The following is a 19,284-nucleotide window of genomic DNA, read 5'->3' on the forward strand; positions in this document are numbered from 1 at the left end:
CAGCTCCTATATATCTATAAAAAATATCCATGACTTAAAAATGATTCATAATAATTTCAAATAACATTGCTAATAATAATGGAGTTGAATAAAAAATTTTAAGTAAAAGCTAAAAAGGAAAAATCAGACAGATCTATTCTCTTGGAGAAAGAAAGACCAACTCTATCATCTATAACATTTCAAATTATACCAGTCAAATTTGATTTGTCCATATTGTGTAGAAATTTCCAAACCAACCAGGGAAATGGACCAGATGACCTGGTATTTTCACCATTCTAATTGCTAGGTTCCTTTGAATTTCACCTTTTCAGAAACCCACTTTTATCTTTGCAATAATGATCCAAGAGATTAAAGAAAGGCCGTGAGTGACGCCAGATCATGCCATAGCTATTGACGCACCACTGTGCTGTCTTGTCAAAAAGCACTTAGAACCGTAGTAAGTATACAGCACAGTTAGGACAAGAAATGAGTCAAGTGAGAGGAGGGCATGCGGTTCTCTTGGTTTTCTGTTTTCCTTCCTGATGATCAGCGACAGTGGCTTATATAATCGCACTGGAACCCTTACAAGTGTTTAGACTTCTAACAGGAATTGAAATTTCCCATCTAACCAGAATGCAAGGACACTGTCCAAAGATTTTTCCCCCCAAAGATTTACCTCTGAGTGCAACTCAGAAAGAAAACCTATATCATTTTATTAACCAACGTAACCCCAATAATTTTAATGTAAAGAAAGGAGACTCTAGGCACAATAGTAAAGAAAGGTACAGATTTCCTGCTTCCTTATCCTCTTGGGTTTAATGTGCTCTAACTGAATAGTGGTCCAATCCCTATTATCCAGTTCCTAGTACAGGGACTTACAGAGATGGAAGCTGAAAACACTTTTCGAGAAGCACTTGAATGGTTTCCGTTAACGAGGGAGTGTGGGTGCCAGGGGTGCTTCTGTCCCTGGAGGCTGGCGGTGCCAGCTGCGAGTTGAGCTGGCCGTCCGCTTCCAAAGGCAATGCCACATGAGGCACACCAATTACTGCTCAAACCCTCGGCCCTCTTGTGTGTCCATGTAGCTGCAGTGCGGACAATGGCAGAAATCAAGGGATCAAAGCCAGAAGAGAGAGAAACAAAGTACAATTGCATTCATTCTTCTGTTTAAGCAGCAAAAACGAAGCCGCTATAACCAGATGGAAGGATGCAGCCGCAGAATTACGCAGCCACCCCACGGGCCCGGTTCACCGGCTAACAAGTTCCTGGACGTTCTGGCCGATGTGCTCATCGAAGGCACCTAGGACTACGGCTGCAGGCCAACCAGACCGCCGGCAAGGGGGCTGGGAACAAGTGTCGTGGGTAAATTGTATACAACTCCTGGGACTTTGTTTTAAAAAAACTCCTGAGAATGGAAATAAGACCAGAGAATTGTCGTGAAGGTCTGGGGTCAGGGCTGGTCCGGACTCGGAGTCAGCATGTTGGCGTAACACTTCACTCAGTTCCTCTGACTTATTTCAAGAACAGATGTGTTAAAAGTATTTCAAAATTCCCTTTATGGACCCACGTGGAGATCAGCATTCTCTGCGGTCATGGTGGGAGAAACTTAGAAAATGAGGCGAGACTATTAGGTTTCACTTGTCTTCTCTCCTCCAGGAGATCTCAACTGCTCCCCGAAAACAATATATTCTGTTCCATGTATTACCTCCATTTTTACTTCTCCTGGAGGTCCAGCTCTGTCCTCACCACCCAGAAAATTCAGTGAAAGATCCAGCTATTCATTTTGAAAGTCTAAAAGCACTTGGTTCTATTTCAGTTTGTGCTTCACTTATATAAATTCCTATTTTATTGGCAACAGCATCTCACCACAGTTTTATATAGGTTTAAAAATGAAATATTTCTAAACCTTGCCTGTCTGAGAGTTTAGATTTACTTTCCATTTATATTTGTGTTAGATTTATATTTAGTGGGGTTTTTTGAAACTTTCATGGATGCCTACATGTCCTCTTTCCTCCCTTTTATCATTTTGTCTAAACACACGGAGAAATCTATCCTTTGAAACCTATAATCACCTTTGCAATGTAAACGTGTTTTAATAAGATCAGATTTGTCTCAACAAAGATAAATTTCCCAGTAAAATCTTAAAAAATTATCCCTAATAAAGCATTTGATATTTTCTCATTGCTTTTAAAACAAGTATGTTTAATGCTCATAAAAGGTGTTCTTTCCCTTGGTGTCTATTGTTGTTGTGTATATGCAGATGGTGAAATCAGAAGAAGAATCCAATCATCTCAGTACAGCTGTACTGGTTGACATTTGTTGAGCAACTACTATATAGGCACTTTGACTCAAAAAGCAGGGGGTTAACAAAACCGCGACCACTTTCCTTGAGCTATAGGGAGCCACGTCTGGTAGTATCTGCTTTCTATCCACCTGGGGGGAACTTTGACTTTTGATTGACAATTTTATTATAGTCAATACTGAGGTCAGTAAAATGTGAAAGAAGCCCTGTTTTGTACAAATAAAATCTAGTCTGCCTTACTTTCATTTTAAGTATGTAGCTTAACTTTGGGAATGCTTGTGTGTATATACAAACCTGTAAAAACTCATAACCTGGTTCCTGTCCCTTTGATCATAGGGAACAGATTCTGAAGTCTCTGACACTCAACAGCATGATGGAAATGGGTCACATCCAGAGAGTCCACCCTCGTCGTGGCAGATCAACGGTCTATGGGACCAGGGCCCGAGCGGGTCATCAACAGGTCAGGGACTACCGATGCGGAGAAAATGAAGGGGGTGTTCCCTGGGACTTGTAGACAGACATCAGGGAGCAGGGAGAAGGACATATAAGTGCTAAGAAGTTGGTTAGCCCCTCTCTGCAGAAGGGAAGAGAACAGGCTAGGGCAGCTGAGCCAGGGGCTAATAAAAACCCACAAATTCAAAAGAAAACTATCTGAACTTCCCTAAGAAGGGAGGAGAAAAGTGTATTTGGGTCACTGCAACTTAAAGTTACTAAGCAGAAGTAACAGAACTAGAGAAATAAGGATGCTTTGGGTTTGCTGTTTTCAGATCCCGCTCTCAGCGACGTAAGGCATAACATAAGTAAAGGTGGAGTTGGCCTGTGTCTTTGGAGCTCCGTCAGGACAGCAGGGTGTGGTGGGGGTTTTGTTTGCTTATATAAGAACAGGTAAATACACTGCCTGTCTCATCATGTATTTCTTTTTCTTGAATTAACCTCAACAGGGGGTCCAGGCCAATCTACTGAGCAGTACTATCGCCTGCATCTCTGGGATTTAACTCACCCACTTAGAGACCCTCTTGCTCCCTTCATTCTAAGCAGAGGTGAGACAAGCCACAAAGTAAAGCTGACGGATCAGTAAAAACAGAGCTATAGGTGTCAAAATATGCATGACCTAGATCAAGGGTCCCCCAACTACAACCCAGGGACACATCTGGCTCATCGCAGTTTCTTTTTAGAACACATCCGTGCCCGTTCATCTGTGTACTGGGTGTGGTCGTTTCTGTACTGCAACAGCAAGTTAAATAATTGCAAGAAAGACCTTATAGCTCAAAAAGCCTGTAATATTTATTATTTGGCTTTTTAGAGGAAAAGTTTAAATAAAGGTATCAGGGTCCCCATGCTTAAATTCAAATCCAAGTTGGCCCTATTACCTATTAATTGTATGATACCCGAGAGTGTGTTACTTAACCTCTCTGAGACTCAGTTTTCTCATCTCTAAAATGGGAATGATAATAGACTCCCTTTTTCTAGGATGCTGTGAGAAAGATTCAGTGTTATAATCCATGAGCCCAGCACAAAACAAGCACTGTATCAGTGCTGCCTATTACAATTAATATCATTCCCCTAAAATCCTTTATGCAACGATATGCTGTAATAGTCTCATTCCCTTCTCCAGGATATACAGCTCTCAGGCGCTCGTAGGCATTTGGAATGAAGATTTCACCATTGAACTCTGAGAAAACCACATCTCTATAATGTGATTAAAATGAAAACAAATCTAGTTTAATTAAACATTGAGACTGGCAATTGTGCATCGGGTGGAAGCACGTTTCTAGTGAATGTTTAATAATGTGATTACAGCGTGCACTGCGTGCACTGGGATGTGGGGAACAATAGTAAATTTGCTTGTGAATTTACATCTGTCAACGGAATGAGTTGAGCTCTATGCACACAATGCAAACTGCAGTGCTCCTGAGAAACGGAGGGGAAGTGGAGTAACCAGAAAGGCCAGGGTGGGGGAAGCTATACATCTGTACAGAAGCCCAGCGTTGACGCTTCCAGGCCCCGCGGCTGCAACACGTGTGCTCTGACTCCCTGAGCCTCGGTTTATTTGTCTGTAAAACAGGGAGATTAATGTACTTTTCTCCTAAAACCATAGGGAAGATTACATTAAGCGAAATAACGTATGAACAATGCCTGCCTCTGGTTCCCTCAGTGGGCAGGGTGCAGGCTGTCACGTCGCAGTTTATGATTGTCTATGTCTAGGTATGGGAGCAGAGTTGTTACCATTGTCCTAGAGGGCCCAAGGTCACAGCCCAACTTCAGGCTCCGACAGGCACTTACGCATGCCACTGAACCCAGACCCCACCCGAACAAGAGCATCTTCTTGCACTGTTTGGAACTGCAGGTACAGTATAGTATAGAGCATGGGTGGAGCATTAGGTTTGCCCTCCAAGAGATACAGGCTTGAGTTCCGGGTCTTCGTGCATAGCTTATGGTCTTGGGAAAGTTAATCTTACAAGTGTGCACTTTCCCATTTACAAAATGATGATAAAACTAGTCTCGAGATCTTAGGGCTATTGGGAAGATTTAATATCAGAACTCAGTGCAGTACCTAGCACTTAATAACTGCCCAATAGAATTTAAGCATTAAAACTATCTTGTTGGGCCCCAGTCAGTGTGGCTCAGTTGGTTGAGCATCCTGCCATGCACCAAAAGGTGGCCGGTTCGATTCCTGGTCAGGGCACATGCCCAGGTTGTGGGCTTGATCCCCAGTAGGGGGCGTGCAGGAGGCAGCCGATTGATGTTTCTCACATCGATGTTTCTCTCTCTCTCCCTCTCCCTTCCTCTCTCTAAAGTCAATTAAAAAAAAACCCAAACAATTAAATTTTTAAAAAACGATCTTGTTGGTTTACGTGCTTTTCTATTCCACTAGAATATAAAATCTTGAGGGCAGGGTCTGTGTTTTATTTTCCATCACATGCCCATCACCAGCATGGATTCACTTGTCAGTTGGACTCTGAATAAGTATTTGTTGAATGGTGAATAATAGAATGCATAAGGAGATCACCCCCCTCAAACTGACCTCACCAATGGGGGGAGGAGATTAACAAAATTTCTTAAATATAAAAGGCAACACCTGTGAGTCAAAAGATTTCTAAGCTGTTTCTGCTTTATGAAAGTGCAATATGATGACTTTTTCTGGCCCTTTATCCATTGATTTCTATCATTTGTTTTGATATAACCTTTAGCTCTTGGCTTGAATTGTCCTTTGCCACCCATGTACCTAGTCCCCTCATGTGCTGTGTGTCCACCACGGGCATTTGGCAAACCCCTCCGCCCCGGCCCACACAGAGCATCAGGGACTTACTGTCAGGCCGTAGAAGTACCATGTGAAAAAGAAGTGCATTTCCCGGAGCAAACCCAAACATCGCTGGGCATCTAACCCGGGGCACGTGAGCTCCACGAACTGAAGGCTGGCAGTGCCTCTCTGTCCTTGACTCCATCCCTCCTTCCCCCGACCCTCCTCTCCCCGACTTCAGTCTGCTGGGGTATTGACGGGGATTTTAGAGGAGTGGAAATCTTTATCTCCTTGAGATGAGCTGCAATATGATTACAATCGATTGAGTGATTTACAGTCTAGAGCGCCTTTCATTACCCTCCGTGCTTTACAGAATTATAAACCACACACTGTATGTGGATATATATTATTTTTATTGGATATTTAGGTACCACCTTTCTGTAAGAAGCTACATGTTCTTTTTAGACTTTAAATAACTAGAGGGACCCTGCGACCTTGTGCAAAACTTAAATGGAAGAGACTGAAACTTGAAAACTTTTCTTATGCTCTCGTATGGTATAGGCATTAGGACATTTGATGTTCATCAAAGTCTGGGGCGGGAGGAAAACAGCAGAGGGGAATTGAATTTTATGGTTGGGATAATAATTCTAGATTTTCGTAATTAAAGACAAATTCTGCATGCCGGAATCTTTATTAACTACCTAAAGTGGAGCTTTTTTGTGACAATAGAGCATACAGAACTTGTAATTCACTTAGCCTGCCTTTGAAATTGTGCAATGTCGATGATTGTTTCAACTTAGAAGAATTTGTGTAGTGCAGAGGCCTTACATAGAGTGAGATATTATTAGTATTTTTATGTTACACTCTCTCAGATGAGTATAGTTTAAAAATCACACAAAAGGTGACTACCTTGTATTTCTAATACTGAAGGCATTATTCCATGGATTTAATATAAATATACTCATTATTCATAGATATTAAGAAATCTGTTTGCCTAAATAGTACCCAGAAGTGACCCTCAAATGTCTCATTACTTATTTCACTGAATCTACTAGATATAACATGTACAATATTTAACTTACAGTTAAATAAATATTTATCCTGTGCCTTTAAATTTGTGAAATTTCACCTTCCCCTCTAAATACCAAGGGAGTCTACTAAAGATGAGGAAAACATAAACCGGGACCCAAGACTAAGTTGTGCATCTTATAAAGTCCCATAGAAGTTTCCAGCAAAATTGTTCTTTTGCTCAACATCCCTCTAGAAGATCAAAAGCACTGCTCTGTCCATGAGTCAAGTCTGGATAAATACTGTCTTTAGTTACTATAATTGCTACCACATTATCAGATATACACCTTCACCATTATAACAAACTCATTTGTGTGTTATTTATTTATTTGATAAATAACCTTGAGTCATGTTTCACCTTAATGTCTCAGGGGCATGTGCCTTGTGTCCAGGGGCCATGTGAAGATGGGCTTCCTTTCCTTCTCTCCCAAATGTTCTTCTCTTCTATGGGATGTCTGTCTGTCTGTGTCTCTCTCTCTCTCTCTCTCATACACACACACACATCTATGCCGACCTTTGAACAATGTAGGGGGTCTAGGGGTGCCGAGCCCCACACAGTCCAAAATCCGTGTATAACTTTTGACTCAGCTACTAAGCGCCTACTTTTGAAAAAGCCTTACATATACTCAATTAACACAGATTTTGTATGTTATATATGTCACACACCATATTCTTACAATAAAGGAAGCTAGAGAAAATAAAATATTATTATAAAAATCATAAGGAAGAGAAAATACATTAACAATCTTTATTGAGAAACACACACAAAACAACCTAAACCAGTATATAAGTAGACCCATGCAGTTCAATCCCGTGCTGTTCAAGGTCAATGAAGGGTCTCGTCTTTTTTCCTCTGAGTAGTTACGTTTCATTTTAGCCAGAAGCCTATAGTTTTTGCCTTGAACTGCTTATCAGTTTCTGAGGGACACTGACAGAGAGAGACAGGCTCTAGGTTTGATAGCAGTGATTGTATAGGTTCCCTGCTTATGATGGTTTGAATTAAGATTTTTTGACTTCGTGATGATGTGAAAGCAATGCACTCAGTAGAAACTGCACTTTGAGCTTTGACCATAGACTCTTCCCCAGGCTAGTGCTGTGCAAGAGACCCTCTCTTGTGATGCTGGGCATTGGCAGCGAGCCTCGGCTCCCATCAGCTCAGCAATCAAGAGGGTAAACGACCCATACTCCACAGTATTCACTGTGTAAGATGATTGTGCCCAACTCCAGGCTACTGTAAGTGTTCTGAGCACGTTTTAGGCAGCCTGGACTAAGCTATGATGTTTGGTAGGTTAGATGCATTAAATGCATTTTCAACTTAACGGTATTTTCAACTTAACAGTGGGTTTATCAGGATGTAATAAACCCATTGTAAGCTGAGAAGCATCTGTATTTAACTTGTAAAATACAAGGCTGTTTACCTGTGGCTGGGAATTCACAAAAGGGAAAGATTTGCCTGGTAAGGTAAAAATTAAAAAAACAACAACACTAAGCGCCCCCTCATCGCTCTTCCATCCCCCAAGCAAGACCATTAAACAGTAAAACATACCTGCATCTAATAAAGCTCTTCCCTGATGCTTAGATGTGGTGCTAGCAGGTGAAATGGGATCATATAAGGAAAGAGGCTGCCAACGTCCCCAAAGAACTAACTGATGATGGGGCGGAAGGCAGACGTCATAGATGCTCAGGAGAGTGTTGACTTCTAACCTGGGAGAAATTAGAGATTTAACTTGAGAGAAAAATTCTAAATTGCCCAGATTTGGGTTAAGATCAGAATTTCTGGGGCATGCAAGTTTTCCAGGGTACCAAAAGGAATCTGTGGAAAACGATTAAAAACCGGGGCTGTCAAGCCAGGTGGTCTTGGAGTGGAGTCCCAGCATGTCCACTCACTCTGCAGGCCAGGCAAGTGCCTGAGATCTCAGGAATGTTCCTACTCTGTAATGGGAGAATAAAACTGACACTGACCTCAAGGGTTATATCAAGGCTTAATAAGATGTACGTGAATGGGGAATACGTAGGAAATGCCCCACAGAGGGCATCCATCACCATCTGGATGAACTGCCTGAGTGATGAGTGTATTTGCCATTTCCTACATCTCTGGGACAATCACCCCACGAATGGAGTGAAGGTGTGATCCCAGTGATTGTGCAATGACAAAGTACATTAGATGGATTCAAGAGGTCTATGAGGATAAATGCCTGTTACTTTATTAATGACATAAATGAAAATTTGCTTTCTGTAAAACAGGCAAAATGTAATAAGAGAAAGTATATTCTATATCTACGCTCTCCAACACCAGCCACCAGCCGCCAGCCTGAGAGGCTCATCTGAGAATTGAATGAGAAAATGTATTTAAACCCCTCAGTGCCTAGGACATAGCAACTGCACAATGAAAATAAAACTTCAGGGCCTCAGTCATACCAGCCACACTGTAATTGTGGCCACATGTGGTTAGCGGCTACCGTATTGAACAGCACAGCCTGCAAGAAGGAAGAAAGACATATTTAGCTCTCTAAATATCAGTGATTCTCAAATCCCGCTGCACATGAAATCACCATGGGATTTTAAAAACTATTAATGCCTGGACCAGTGCTTCTCAAATTTTACTTGTGCACATGAACCACTTGGGTATCTTGTTAAAATGCAGATTCTGATTCAGTGGGTCTAGGGTGGGGCAGAGACTCTGCATTTTTAAGAAGCTCCCAGGTGATGTTGCTGCTGCTGATCCATGGACCACATCCCAGACCATTTAAATTAGGTGACCTGGGACTGGGCCCTGAGCACTCACCGTTTATTAAAAGTCACCAGGAGGTGCCTGGCCAGAGTGGCTCAGTTGGTTGAGTGTCATCCTGTGCACTGAAGGGTTGCCGAGTCCATTCCTGTTCAGGGGTCAGGGCACATGCCTGGGTTGCAGGTTAGATCCCACGTTGGGCACGTACCTAAGCCAACCGATCAATGTTTCTCTCTCGGATCAATGTTTGTCTCTCTATCTCTCCTTTCCTCTCTCTAGGCATGTCCTCAGTTGAGGATTAAAGAAATAAGTTACCAGGAGAATCTCATGTGCAGTCACACACACACATTCTCTCTCTATTGAAAATATTTTTAAAACATTTTTTACCAATGACCAACCCCCACAAGTCGAAAGTCCCTTGGAAATAGACACTTGTCTCCTTGTGAGTCCCTGTTCATTCCTGGAAAATTGGAAAGAGCCACTATCTGTGCAAATATCTGGGATGCACTGGTCTGACTGATTAATGGACATGCTTTGTGACAGAATGTTGGAATAACTTATTTATAAGATGGTTTTAAAATGTGCACCTAGCGACGTTCAAACACATTCATTAAGTCAGCCTCTCCCTAGCCACCGTTACATCTCTGCAGTCTGGCAACCAAGTGCAGCTCTGGCCTTTCCCCTGGGTTGTATCTGTACCTCCCATTCCCTTGCCAGGGCTTCCCTGTCTGTCCCCCCCCCCCCCCCCCCCCCCGTTGAACTGAGAGTGACACTGGTCCTGAACGGATGGACGGGCGAGCGGGTAGATGGGGCTTGTTGTAATGTGGGCTTCACATCTGGGAAGAATTCAGATGTTTGCAGCCAAAGACAGAAAGAAGAGGAAAGAAACCCTTCTGGCTAGGAATTCATGAAAACCCAAGGCCTGAGAAACATCAGCGTCCTGTCAAGTACACAGAGTTGTTTTCACCCTTCACGGTCTCCATAAGCTAGGCTGAGATACGGACAAAGAAATTTCTCTTATCCCCGGTATAGTGTCTACACTGTATAAAGACAATAAGCATTTAAAATAAAATAAGTTGGAGACTTTCTCTAACTCAGTAATTCTGAACAGGGTACGGCTTTGCCACCAAAGGGCATTTGGTAGTGGAGACATGCTACCAGCAGGTAGCTGGGGGAATCCGGATGCTGCTAAGCTTCCCACGATGCCCAGGACAGCCGGCTGCAGCAGGGAATTCTCTAGCACAAAATGTCAATACTGCCAAGGCTGAGAAACCCTAACTACACTCGTCTGACAGGGGCTTCTAGTTCAGAATACTTCTGATGGAAAAACAAACACCTAAAAACCTAGTGTCAGTATCAATCAAAGCACGACTCTGAGAAAGAGAAAAATGTGCAGGAAAATTGAGGTAGTGGGATCTGAGCATCCGAAAAGAATCTTGGCTCCATCCCTTAAGCTGTGTGATACTGGGTCAGGTATTTAGCCTCTCGGAGCCTCAGTGGTGTAACCTTAAGATGGGTACGGTGGTAGTAATAATAGCAAACCCAGTTCCCTCATAGGATGGAGGGAAGCTCATGGGTAATAGTGCATCTGAAGGCACTTGGACATCAGGAAACACCACAACAATGTTTTACCTACAATGACCACAAAGATAAGGTTTCCTGGAAGTTGACACATTTAAATATGAAGAGGGAGTTTTCTAATCTAGGGTCCTAGAAGGGGAGCCGTTTCCCCATCCTTTTCATGTTCTGAGTTGGGTGGTGGCGCACGATTTTAGCTTAGGTCATCAGTGGGCATTTTATCGACTCATGAAGGGATTTCCAGTCAAGAGGGCTTCAACTGACTCGGATTGCAGTCTCAAGAAGGAAAAACAAATACCAGGGACCCTGCTCTCCTCAGCACCACCTGGCATGGGGAGATGGAGAGTCCTACACATCAGGGCCTGGCTCTGACTTGAAAAGCCCCTTATTACACGGTGCTCAGGGTTTTCACAGCCCTGATGACACAACTGGCCACCCACTGGCAGCAGAGAGAGGATCTGTAATAACCCCAGGCAGCCCGGCAGCCCAGGGGGCCTAGAGCTGGGGCTAAAATTAATTTCTCCAGCTCAACTCACCTCTCACCTCCCCTCCCTTTTCCCCACCACTGCATTGTGTCAAGACAGTAATCAGAGGCTTTATAAAGCACATTTGTCAGTGTCTGGATGCTAGCTCTGGGCTGATTCTTCTTTTATTTCCCTCTCCTATTCCTCAACCTTTCTATTTTCAGGTTCAGAGGAAGAAGCTGCTTTTGAGCCCCATCTCCCAGAATTAACTGATATAAGGTTCTGGTGGCTACAGAAGTATTTTCAATTTTAGATCCTTCCTGGTTCACAAAGAGCATGTATGCTACATGCCCTGTGCCTGGCTGGTTTCTAAATATTTCACAGTGCAATGTTTCAGTAGAGCCATAGAAAACCCCATAAATGCCCATGAGGAGATTCTGGAGTTGACCTGAGAGCATGTCTTCAGAATGAAAAAACTCAGGTGAATATTCTACAGGGGCCACTCCATGTTTCTTTACTGTTTAAGTGTTAGCAGTAGAAAAATAGCACAACTAAGCTCCTCTTGATGGTTCTTATATTTATTACTATCAATTAAATACTATCAATTAAAGAGGAGAATGCATCACTTCCATAAAAACTATGTCCAGGTGGCTTTGTTCCTTGATGGCCAGATACAGGGGGTATTTTGCTCTTATGGTTGAATACAGATTAATTAAACATTGCCAGATAGCTCTGATGATGCTTTACATTTCGCTAAAGGGGTCCTTTCAGACTCACAGGAAAGCGGGAAAGAGAGAAAGTAAGGTGTCCGAAGCTCAAAAGTGAGCCACTCCCAGGAAGCCTTGACAGGAGGTGAGAGCTCCTTTAAACACTTTTCTGTACTATTTCCGTTGCTCCATGGAAGCACACTGCCATTGCCATTGCCATTGTCATCGGGATGGCTTGAAGACCTTACAAATGAGCCTTTCAGCGCAGCTAAAGAACTCTCTTTAAAGGAGGATTTTCAACTCATCTCACAGTTACCACCTACATGTGCTTAGTGATGCTCGCCTTTGTAATATGACACTTCACAGAAAAGAAATAAACCTAAGGTGACACAGAAAGAGTGATGCCCCTGCCTGTTGGTGCGCTTTTCAACAAATCCCCCCATTTGCTGTGGGGGTGAGAGTGGGCATTGTGCCCAGCTGAGAACTGTAGAATCTGGTCTTAGTTCTGTCCCTTGTTCACTATATGACCTTAGGAAAGACCCAGCATCTCCCTGAGTCTCTTTTGAAATTTGAAATGTAGAAAAAGAGTATTTAGCCCTGGCTGGTTTGGCTCAGTGGCTAGAGCATTGGCCCGTGGACTGAAGGGGCCTGGGTCGGATTCTGGCCAAGGGCTGGTACCTGGGTCAAACCCTGGCCCCGGTTGGGGCACGTGCGAGAGGAAACCTATCGATGCATCTCTCTCTCATCAATGTTTCTCTCTCTCTCTCCCTTCCATTCTCTCTGGAAAGCAATGGAAAAATATCCTCAGGAGAGGATAAAAAAAAAAAAAAGCATATCTACCCTACCCAATTTAAGCCAAAATGAAGTAGCCTGTGTGCGTGAATACGTAATAGTTTAAAAAAAAAAAAAAGCTACCCATGTGTTTGGAAATCCTCATACTAATGTTTATTGAGTATTGACTTAATTGACCCAGAATTACATTGAGCATTTTACATGCGTTCAACTCAATCTTCACATTAACCCTGGAAAGTAAGTATTATCATTACTACGTTTTACAGACCAGGTAACAAATACTCGGGAGGTTGAAGGGCTTCCCTAAGATTTGGAACTGCATTACCAAATATGAGGAATGAACACTTACTTAGGGAACCAAGAAAACAGAGTGAAAAATGAGAAAATGGGGAGAAAGAATCTGATGTTTTTAAAGCATTACAGTGATCATCAGAGTAGAAAAATCAGGCCTGTTAGATACTTCTACACTTAGTGTTGTTGTATTTTGAAGTATATGTGGAGAGAGGCACCAATATTTCAGTGCTCAGGGCATTTCAAAGTCTTAATCCACTGTTAGACTCACAGTGAACGGCACCCACATCCCAAGGCCAGCCAGTTGCCTCCAAAGCCCATATTTATAACTGCCATACTGTATCATGTCCTATAATAATAACACTTATTATTACCAAGTAACAGTTACCAACAGTTACTAGTAATAATAGTTTTCTGTGGGAAGCAATGCCATTAAAGAAAGGTTGTTCTCTGTTTTGAAAACATAGGAAGCAACCTATAATTTGGAACTAACGATACAAAGAGGTAGGCACACAGCAAGGGTCACCGGTTCCCTTACATATCTGTGGCTTTAAAATTACCATCAAAGAGCCTTTTCATTGCTGGCAGCAACCTCATAGATTCTATACTGGCTCAGGGCAAGTGGTTAATATCAATTTAGAAATCTTTGAAATTCCTAATAAAAACATGACAAACCCTACAGCAGCACTGGAAGGGCCAATGATAACATGCATGGAGAGACACCGATGTTTCTTATGAGCAAATAAACAGCTTTTAAGACCTCGAGCTATTTTGATTTCCCCGCAACCCCCATCCCCCAGAGTTTAAGCAAGAAGCATTTAAAAATCAGGTCTAGTGGTGTCTAGTGAATTTGGCTGATGATAAAAATTCATAGTAGCTGTTAACACCTCTGGCTCCCTTCCAAGGCTCAGAGATAATCACATAAGGTCATTTTTGTGACTTAATTTAAGAAGTGCTAAGTGTATGACAGGAGACTCCCAGCAAAGGCTGAGCTGGGTATTGTATGAGATGGAGAGAGTAGATAAAGGGGTAGGTGGGGCTTTCTGCTTCAATAACGTGGGAGTCTGGCTTGGTCTTTGTGGACGCTCCCATAGTGCTTAAACTAGACACAGGAAGGCTGGCTATTAGGGGGAAAACCCAGTAGTACAGTTATTTCTGATTGGTTTTTAAAAAAATTAATGCTGAGTGAGGTATGAAAACATAATCAAAGCCTTCAGGTCACTCAGAACTCTTGGGCCATAATGATTAGTAGTTAAACAGCTCTTAAATTTCTGAACAAGGGCTTCTGGCTTTCTCATCTCTGTGCACACCTCAGCATAAAGGAAGTGAAAGGATGAACATGAGGAAATTATGGGGAATTTGGAGTGTAGGAGATTGACAGTGAGACATAGCATCACACCCACATTAATGGGAAGTTCAATATTCTGAGCTATTCTCTTGTACCCACCAGGTGGTAATACAATCGTGGAGGCCCTTAGCAAGAGTATTTTCCCTTCTGTTCCTGAAACATTTATGATCAGGATTCAGGGCTCTTTTCTTAGGAAAAGTGAGAGATGGGAGGGAAAACTAGGGGATTATTGAAATGATCTTTTAAAGAAGCCACCTTCTCTCCCATTGCCCTTGATGGCGCCATCTGGCTCAGGGAGTTTGTTGGCAAATGCTCCTTTACTATGAAATTTAAACAGATGATTAACCCCTCTCCCTCCTACACCAGAAGGCTTGCTATTAAAATGCCTACTAGCACCAATCCCTGCATATGAAGGCAGGCTTAGTGTAAGTGGGAAAAAAAATTGGCAAAGTCAACCAAATGAATGAAATCCCACCCTTTGTTTTTCTCTGTTCCCTTGTCTTACTGCTCACCCACTCAGGTTTAGTAAACTTCCTTTCACAGTCTTTCTGCTGTCTCTGGCCCTGTGAACCCTCAGCCACACCTACACAGAATCTAGATCCCAAACGGATTGTTCCAGGATGATCCACAATAGCTCGTGATAAAGATGCTGCTCCTTCCCGAGGCACCGCTCGTCATTTGCAACACCCTGGAAATCCTACAGTAATGGTCTTTGGTATGAGCCAGTCAGGCTGACAAAAAGTGCTCAGTGCATAGTTAGTGGGTCTCCAGAAGCTCCCTGCACTCGGCCAAGTCCTAAGGAAATAACTGATCTTCTCATACAAAACCCAGAAATGTACACTGAATATTCAGTGTTTTACCATTTAGTGACGGGCATGAGACAATTACCATTCAGAAGTAAGAATGGGAGAGCCATTGAGAGGAAGGCACGTACCTGTGGGATAATGCTCGTTCACGGGCCAGTTGTCCACCTGCAGCGTGGCGTTGCCTCCGTTCCGAGTGAAGCGCACCACGTGGTATTTACCGTCATTTACTGGGGTTCTCTCCTCTTTGATGGAGATGTCGACTGTGCCGATATTGAAGACAACGCCAATTTTCCCCTGTTCCTGTAACAAAGAAACACAAAAGGCATAGTTATCACCAACCGCAAGCTTCTCCGCCTTTGAAGTTGATCCACCAACTAACAATACACATGTAGGTGCCCAGAGGGAGGTGTCAGCATGAAGCTAATCATTTCTCCATGGGCTTTCATCCTAAACACGAAAGCCAGTGGTGTCAAGCGACCCAGGTTGCTCTCACAGGCTGCACTGCACAGGTTACATCATTTAATGGCCCTCAACAGATATCAGAGCTGGTACCACAGAACTACCTAACGACTGTGCAGAGCAGCATCGCTCACTTCTGTGCGGTGTGTCAGGCCTGCTTTCTAGGGGAGTCTAATGAGGCATCGGGCCCTAGAGCACCTCACAATTCAGATGTAGGGTTAAAGAGTGAAGCTAAGCCTGCCTGCACATGTTGGGTAATCAAGGCCAAGGGGAGGGGTACCGAGTCGTTAGGAGCCAATGGCAGAGGAACTAGTACTATGGACCAACTCCCGAAGATGCCTCTCTGAAGGTCTAAAGCACAGACAATGCACCCTCAGTAGAGGCCAGTGAAACTGCACTGGGGTTTTCAGAGCCAGTTGGCTGTCCCCCCTTCTCCACTTGCAGCCCCACTCCTAAGATTAATCCGAAGAGGGTATAATATTCAGTGCAAGAGCTTTATGTTATACAGCAGAAGGGATCTCTGATGCCCAAAAAGACTTCTGCAAGAGAAAACACCATGAGTCCCAGAAGACAGACACTGTGGCAATGGAGGGGATGGTGGCGGAGCTGGTGGTGGCGGTGCTGAAGGTGGAGGTGGTGATACCATCCACCTCCGAGGAAGTGAACCGCTGACGCATAAGTAACAGTGCTATTAAAACTCCCAGTCTTCTCTAGTAATTAGCCACAACTGAGAGCTGGAATTAGTATTCCAGTGGGGCATGGGATGGAAGCAACCTTGCTGATCGGAGGCAACCGGTCTCTCCCCACCTCTTGGGAAGGCATCGAGGCCTGGAGGGCGCCAGGAGGAACAGGCAAAGGGATAGTCTGACTTACTGGCTGAGCAACAGGTTGGACATTGACGGATAATACCAGTGAGCTGTAACTCTGAGGCTCCGGAAGACTGAGCCACAATATTTGTCCACCTAGTCTGCGATCCTCTGCGTCCCAAGTCAAGAGGCAGAGGTAGAACAGGAGGAGGAAGGTGATGGAAGGGGCACGAGGAGGGAGGACAGGGAAGGTTATGGGGAGAAGGTCCAGGATCCATACGAACTAAGATGTAAGAAAGGTTTGCCCGCACCTCACATTTAATAATTTGGTTTCATTCATTCATTCATTCACTTATTCATTCATTCGACACATAAATACAATGTTTATTAACCATTTACTGTGCTTAAAGTCAATAAATTGCAACTTCTGGTGAGATTTTAGGCACTGGTCTCCACAGAGCTTGGTACACTTCCCATATTTATTCAAAACCAGGCTTTTCTCCACTCGCCAGTTTTCCTGTAGTGTATGAACACACCTCGTGTCCAACCAAAGGATGGAGAAATACCCGGGAGCCTCGGCCTTGGAAAGGAGAATCTAGGCTGATCAACAAAGGCTGCTTTCAGCGCTCAGGGAGGCTGAGGCGCAGGGGCGACACCGCTGCGTCCTTGGTGCCCTGTAGCACAGCAGGGGCTGTAAAATGATGCCTGTTCTCTGGGGAAAGTGATTCAGGAGTCTCCGTGCTCTCAGGATCTCTGAAACCCCTGTTTACGGGGCACTGTGCTCTCGGTTTTGTTCTGCTCTATCCCCACCTCTGCATCTTCAGCACTAAACAGTCCCGAGCATTAAAATACGATGCGTGGATAAATGGCCTGATGATATGATAGGGGTTTTGCACCCTTCATGCCCACAATTAATGACATTATGATCCATTTTATTCTCACACCTTAAGTCTCTGGGAATTCAGAAATGACAATAGGACGTTTTGGCTTTTTCTTAAACAATTGGCATTCATTTCTAAGGGTGTATGTGTGTTGGTACCTAGTCACCCTGGTCCCTAAATAAGCAAAGCTGTAGTAACCTGAGTCAGGACCTGTTTAGCAGATGAACGGACAGGGGGAGTTAGGAAACCATGGCTGCAGACACCGCTCCTCCTCTGCCCACCCCACACATGTGGGCTGTTACTGCACAACTGTTCTTTGATGAGAAGTCACTGTACGAACCCCGGATGGGTGGAAAGGACTGCTGGTGACTCAGCTCACCTCTGAGTCACTAATTAATCCTGGATGGAGAACAGCGTCCGGGGAGAGAGGAGACCTTTCAACCAGCCTTCTGCAGCTTTGCAGCCACAGCAGTGGCAAAGGACAGTTCTGGCTCAGTGAGCTGGTTGATCAGTGAGATATATTCTTGGGCAGATTCTCTGCAAGATCCATAATAGATTCAGGGAAAGCAGAGATTTAATCTCTGCCAGAATAAATATTTGGTCCTTATCGGAGGCTCCACACATTTGCCACCGCAATCACTGTTTCTGAGAGATCTTCCTAATCCTGCTAGCACGCGGCCCCTGTCGGCGGGGACCCCCACCCAGACGTTTCCCTGCGCTTCCTGCAGCGCGAAATGCGGCTGTGCTAGGCCTCAGATGTGGTCTATTTACTCGCGTAAAATTTCATTACTGCAGCCTCCCTGTCATTTGTCATGGGACCACAGTGGCATTATAATCTGTGGCTAACTGCTTTGTCTCAGTTCATTATAAGCCTTGTGGCAAATACCCGTAGAGTTGCTCAGGTTTGAATCCATCACACTCAGCTGTCATGAAAATAAACTCTCATGGCCCATGTGTCCAGAAAAGAGGAGATATGAGGGAGAAAACCACTGGCTTCAGAGTCAGCCCTGATGGACCTTGGGTAGGTTACTTAACTTTCCTGACCCATTTCTGGATACTATATTATGGGGACAGGGTACCAGCTGTACATACTTCATAGGGCTGTTGTAAGACTGAAATGATATGATTAATATCCAGGCACTTTATAAATAATCAAATATTATACAAATATAAGGCATGAATGAGATCAGAAGAAACCATCCAACTGTTTGAGCATAAACAACACTGATTATTGGAGAAGCTCATTGATTCACCAGAAGGAACCTGGGTTCTAGTGCAGCAGTGGTTCCAATAATACATCTGGCTTTGAAAGTGGTATGAGCCCGGGCAGGTTATTTAACTTCTGATTTTCCTACGTGTGGGCGAAGGGAAAGGCTACCTCTGGAGCTTGTGAGGAATTTAGAACATGCGGGTGTGAACCACCTGGCAGGTGGCCGTGCATACTTTGGGACATCAATAAACGTCAGTCATCATCCCCCTCTCTTTCCCTCATTAGCGAAGTTAATGCAGTTACATGAGCTCCAACGCTGTTGGTTTGGCCACGCTGTCATCAAGAAATTTGGTGGAAATAAATGAAGATTTTAGCCAACGGAACATTACAAAATAACATTTGAGAGGTTGATTTCCTGTCACGATTTGGTGGTTTCTCTCCCTTCTCGTTCCTTGGTGCCTTTTATAAGCCTCTCCAAGACAAGCAAGAGAGCTGCAAAAACAGCATGACTATGAATGTTAATAACCCCATGCCCATCACTGTTAAAGTTGCTACCCAGTCAATCACTTCAACCTATGCTTTTCCTCAATATTAAAAACAGGGACAAGTGGTAAATCAGAAGATGTT

At 43.8% G+C, this 19,284-nt stretch overlaps 1 protein-coding gene across 8 annotated transcripts in view; it reads right to left on the reverse strand.

The window, feature by feature from the left end:
* NRXN3 (neurexin 3) overlaps positions 1–19,284 on the reverse strand; it is a 1,308,313-nt gene that overhangs the window by 152,216 nt on the left and 1,136,813 nt on the right. For all 8 annotated transcript variants that reach the window (XM_087818808.1, XM_087818802.1, XM_087818795.1 and 5 more), the window contains one exon: positions 15,430–15,601. In XM_087818808.1, the coding sequence (XP_087674934.1) occupies positions 15,430–15,601 (172 nt within the window). The remainder of the gene's footprint in view (positions 1–15,429; positions 15,602–19,284) is intronic.

The sequence above is a fragment of the Miniopterus natalensis genome, chromosome 1 (genome assembly GCF_054644295.1).
Source record: "Miniopterus natalensis isolate mMinNat1 chromosome 1, mMinNat1.hap1, whole genome shotgun sequence".
Classification (NCBI taxonomy): Eukaryota; Metazoa; Chordata; class Mammalia; order Chiroptera; family Miniopteridae; genus Miniopterus; species Miniopterus natalensis.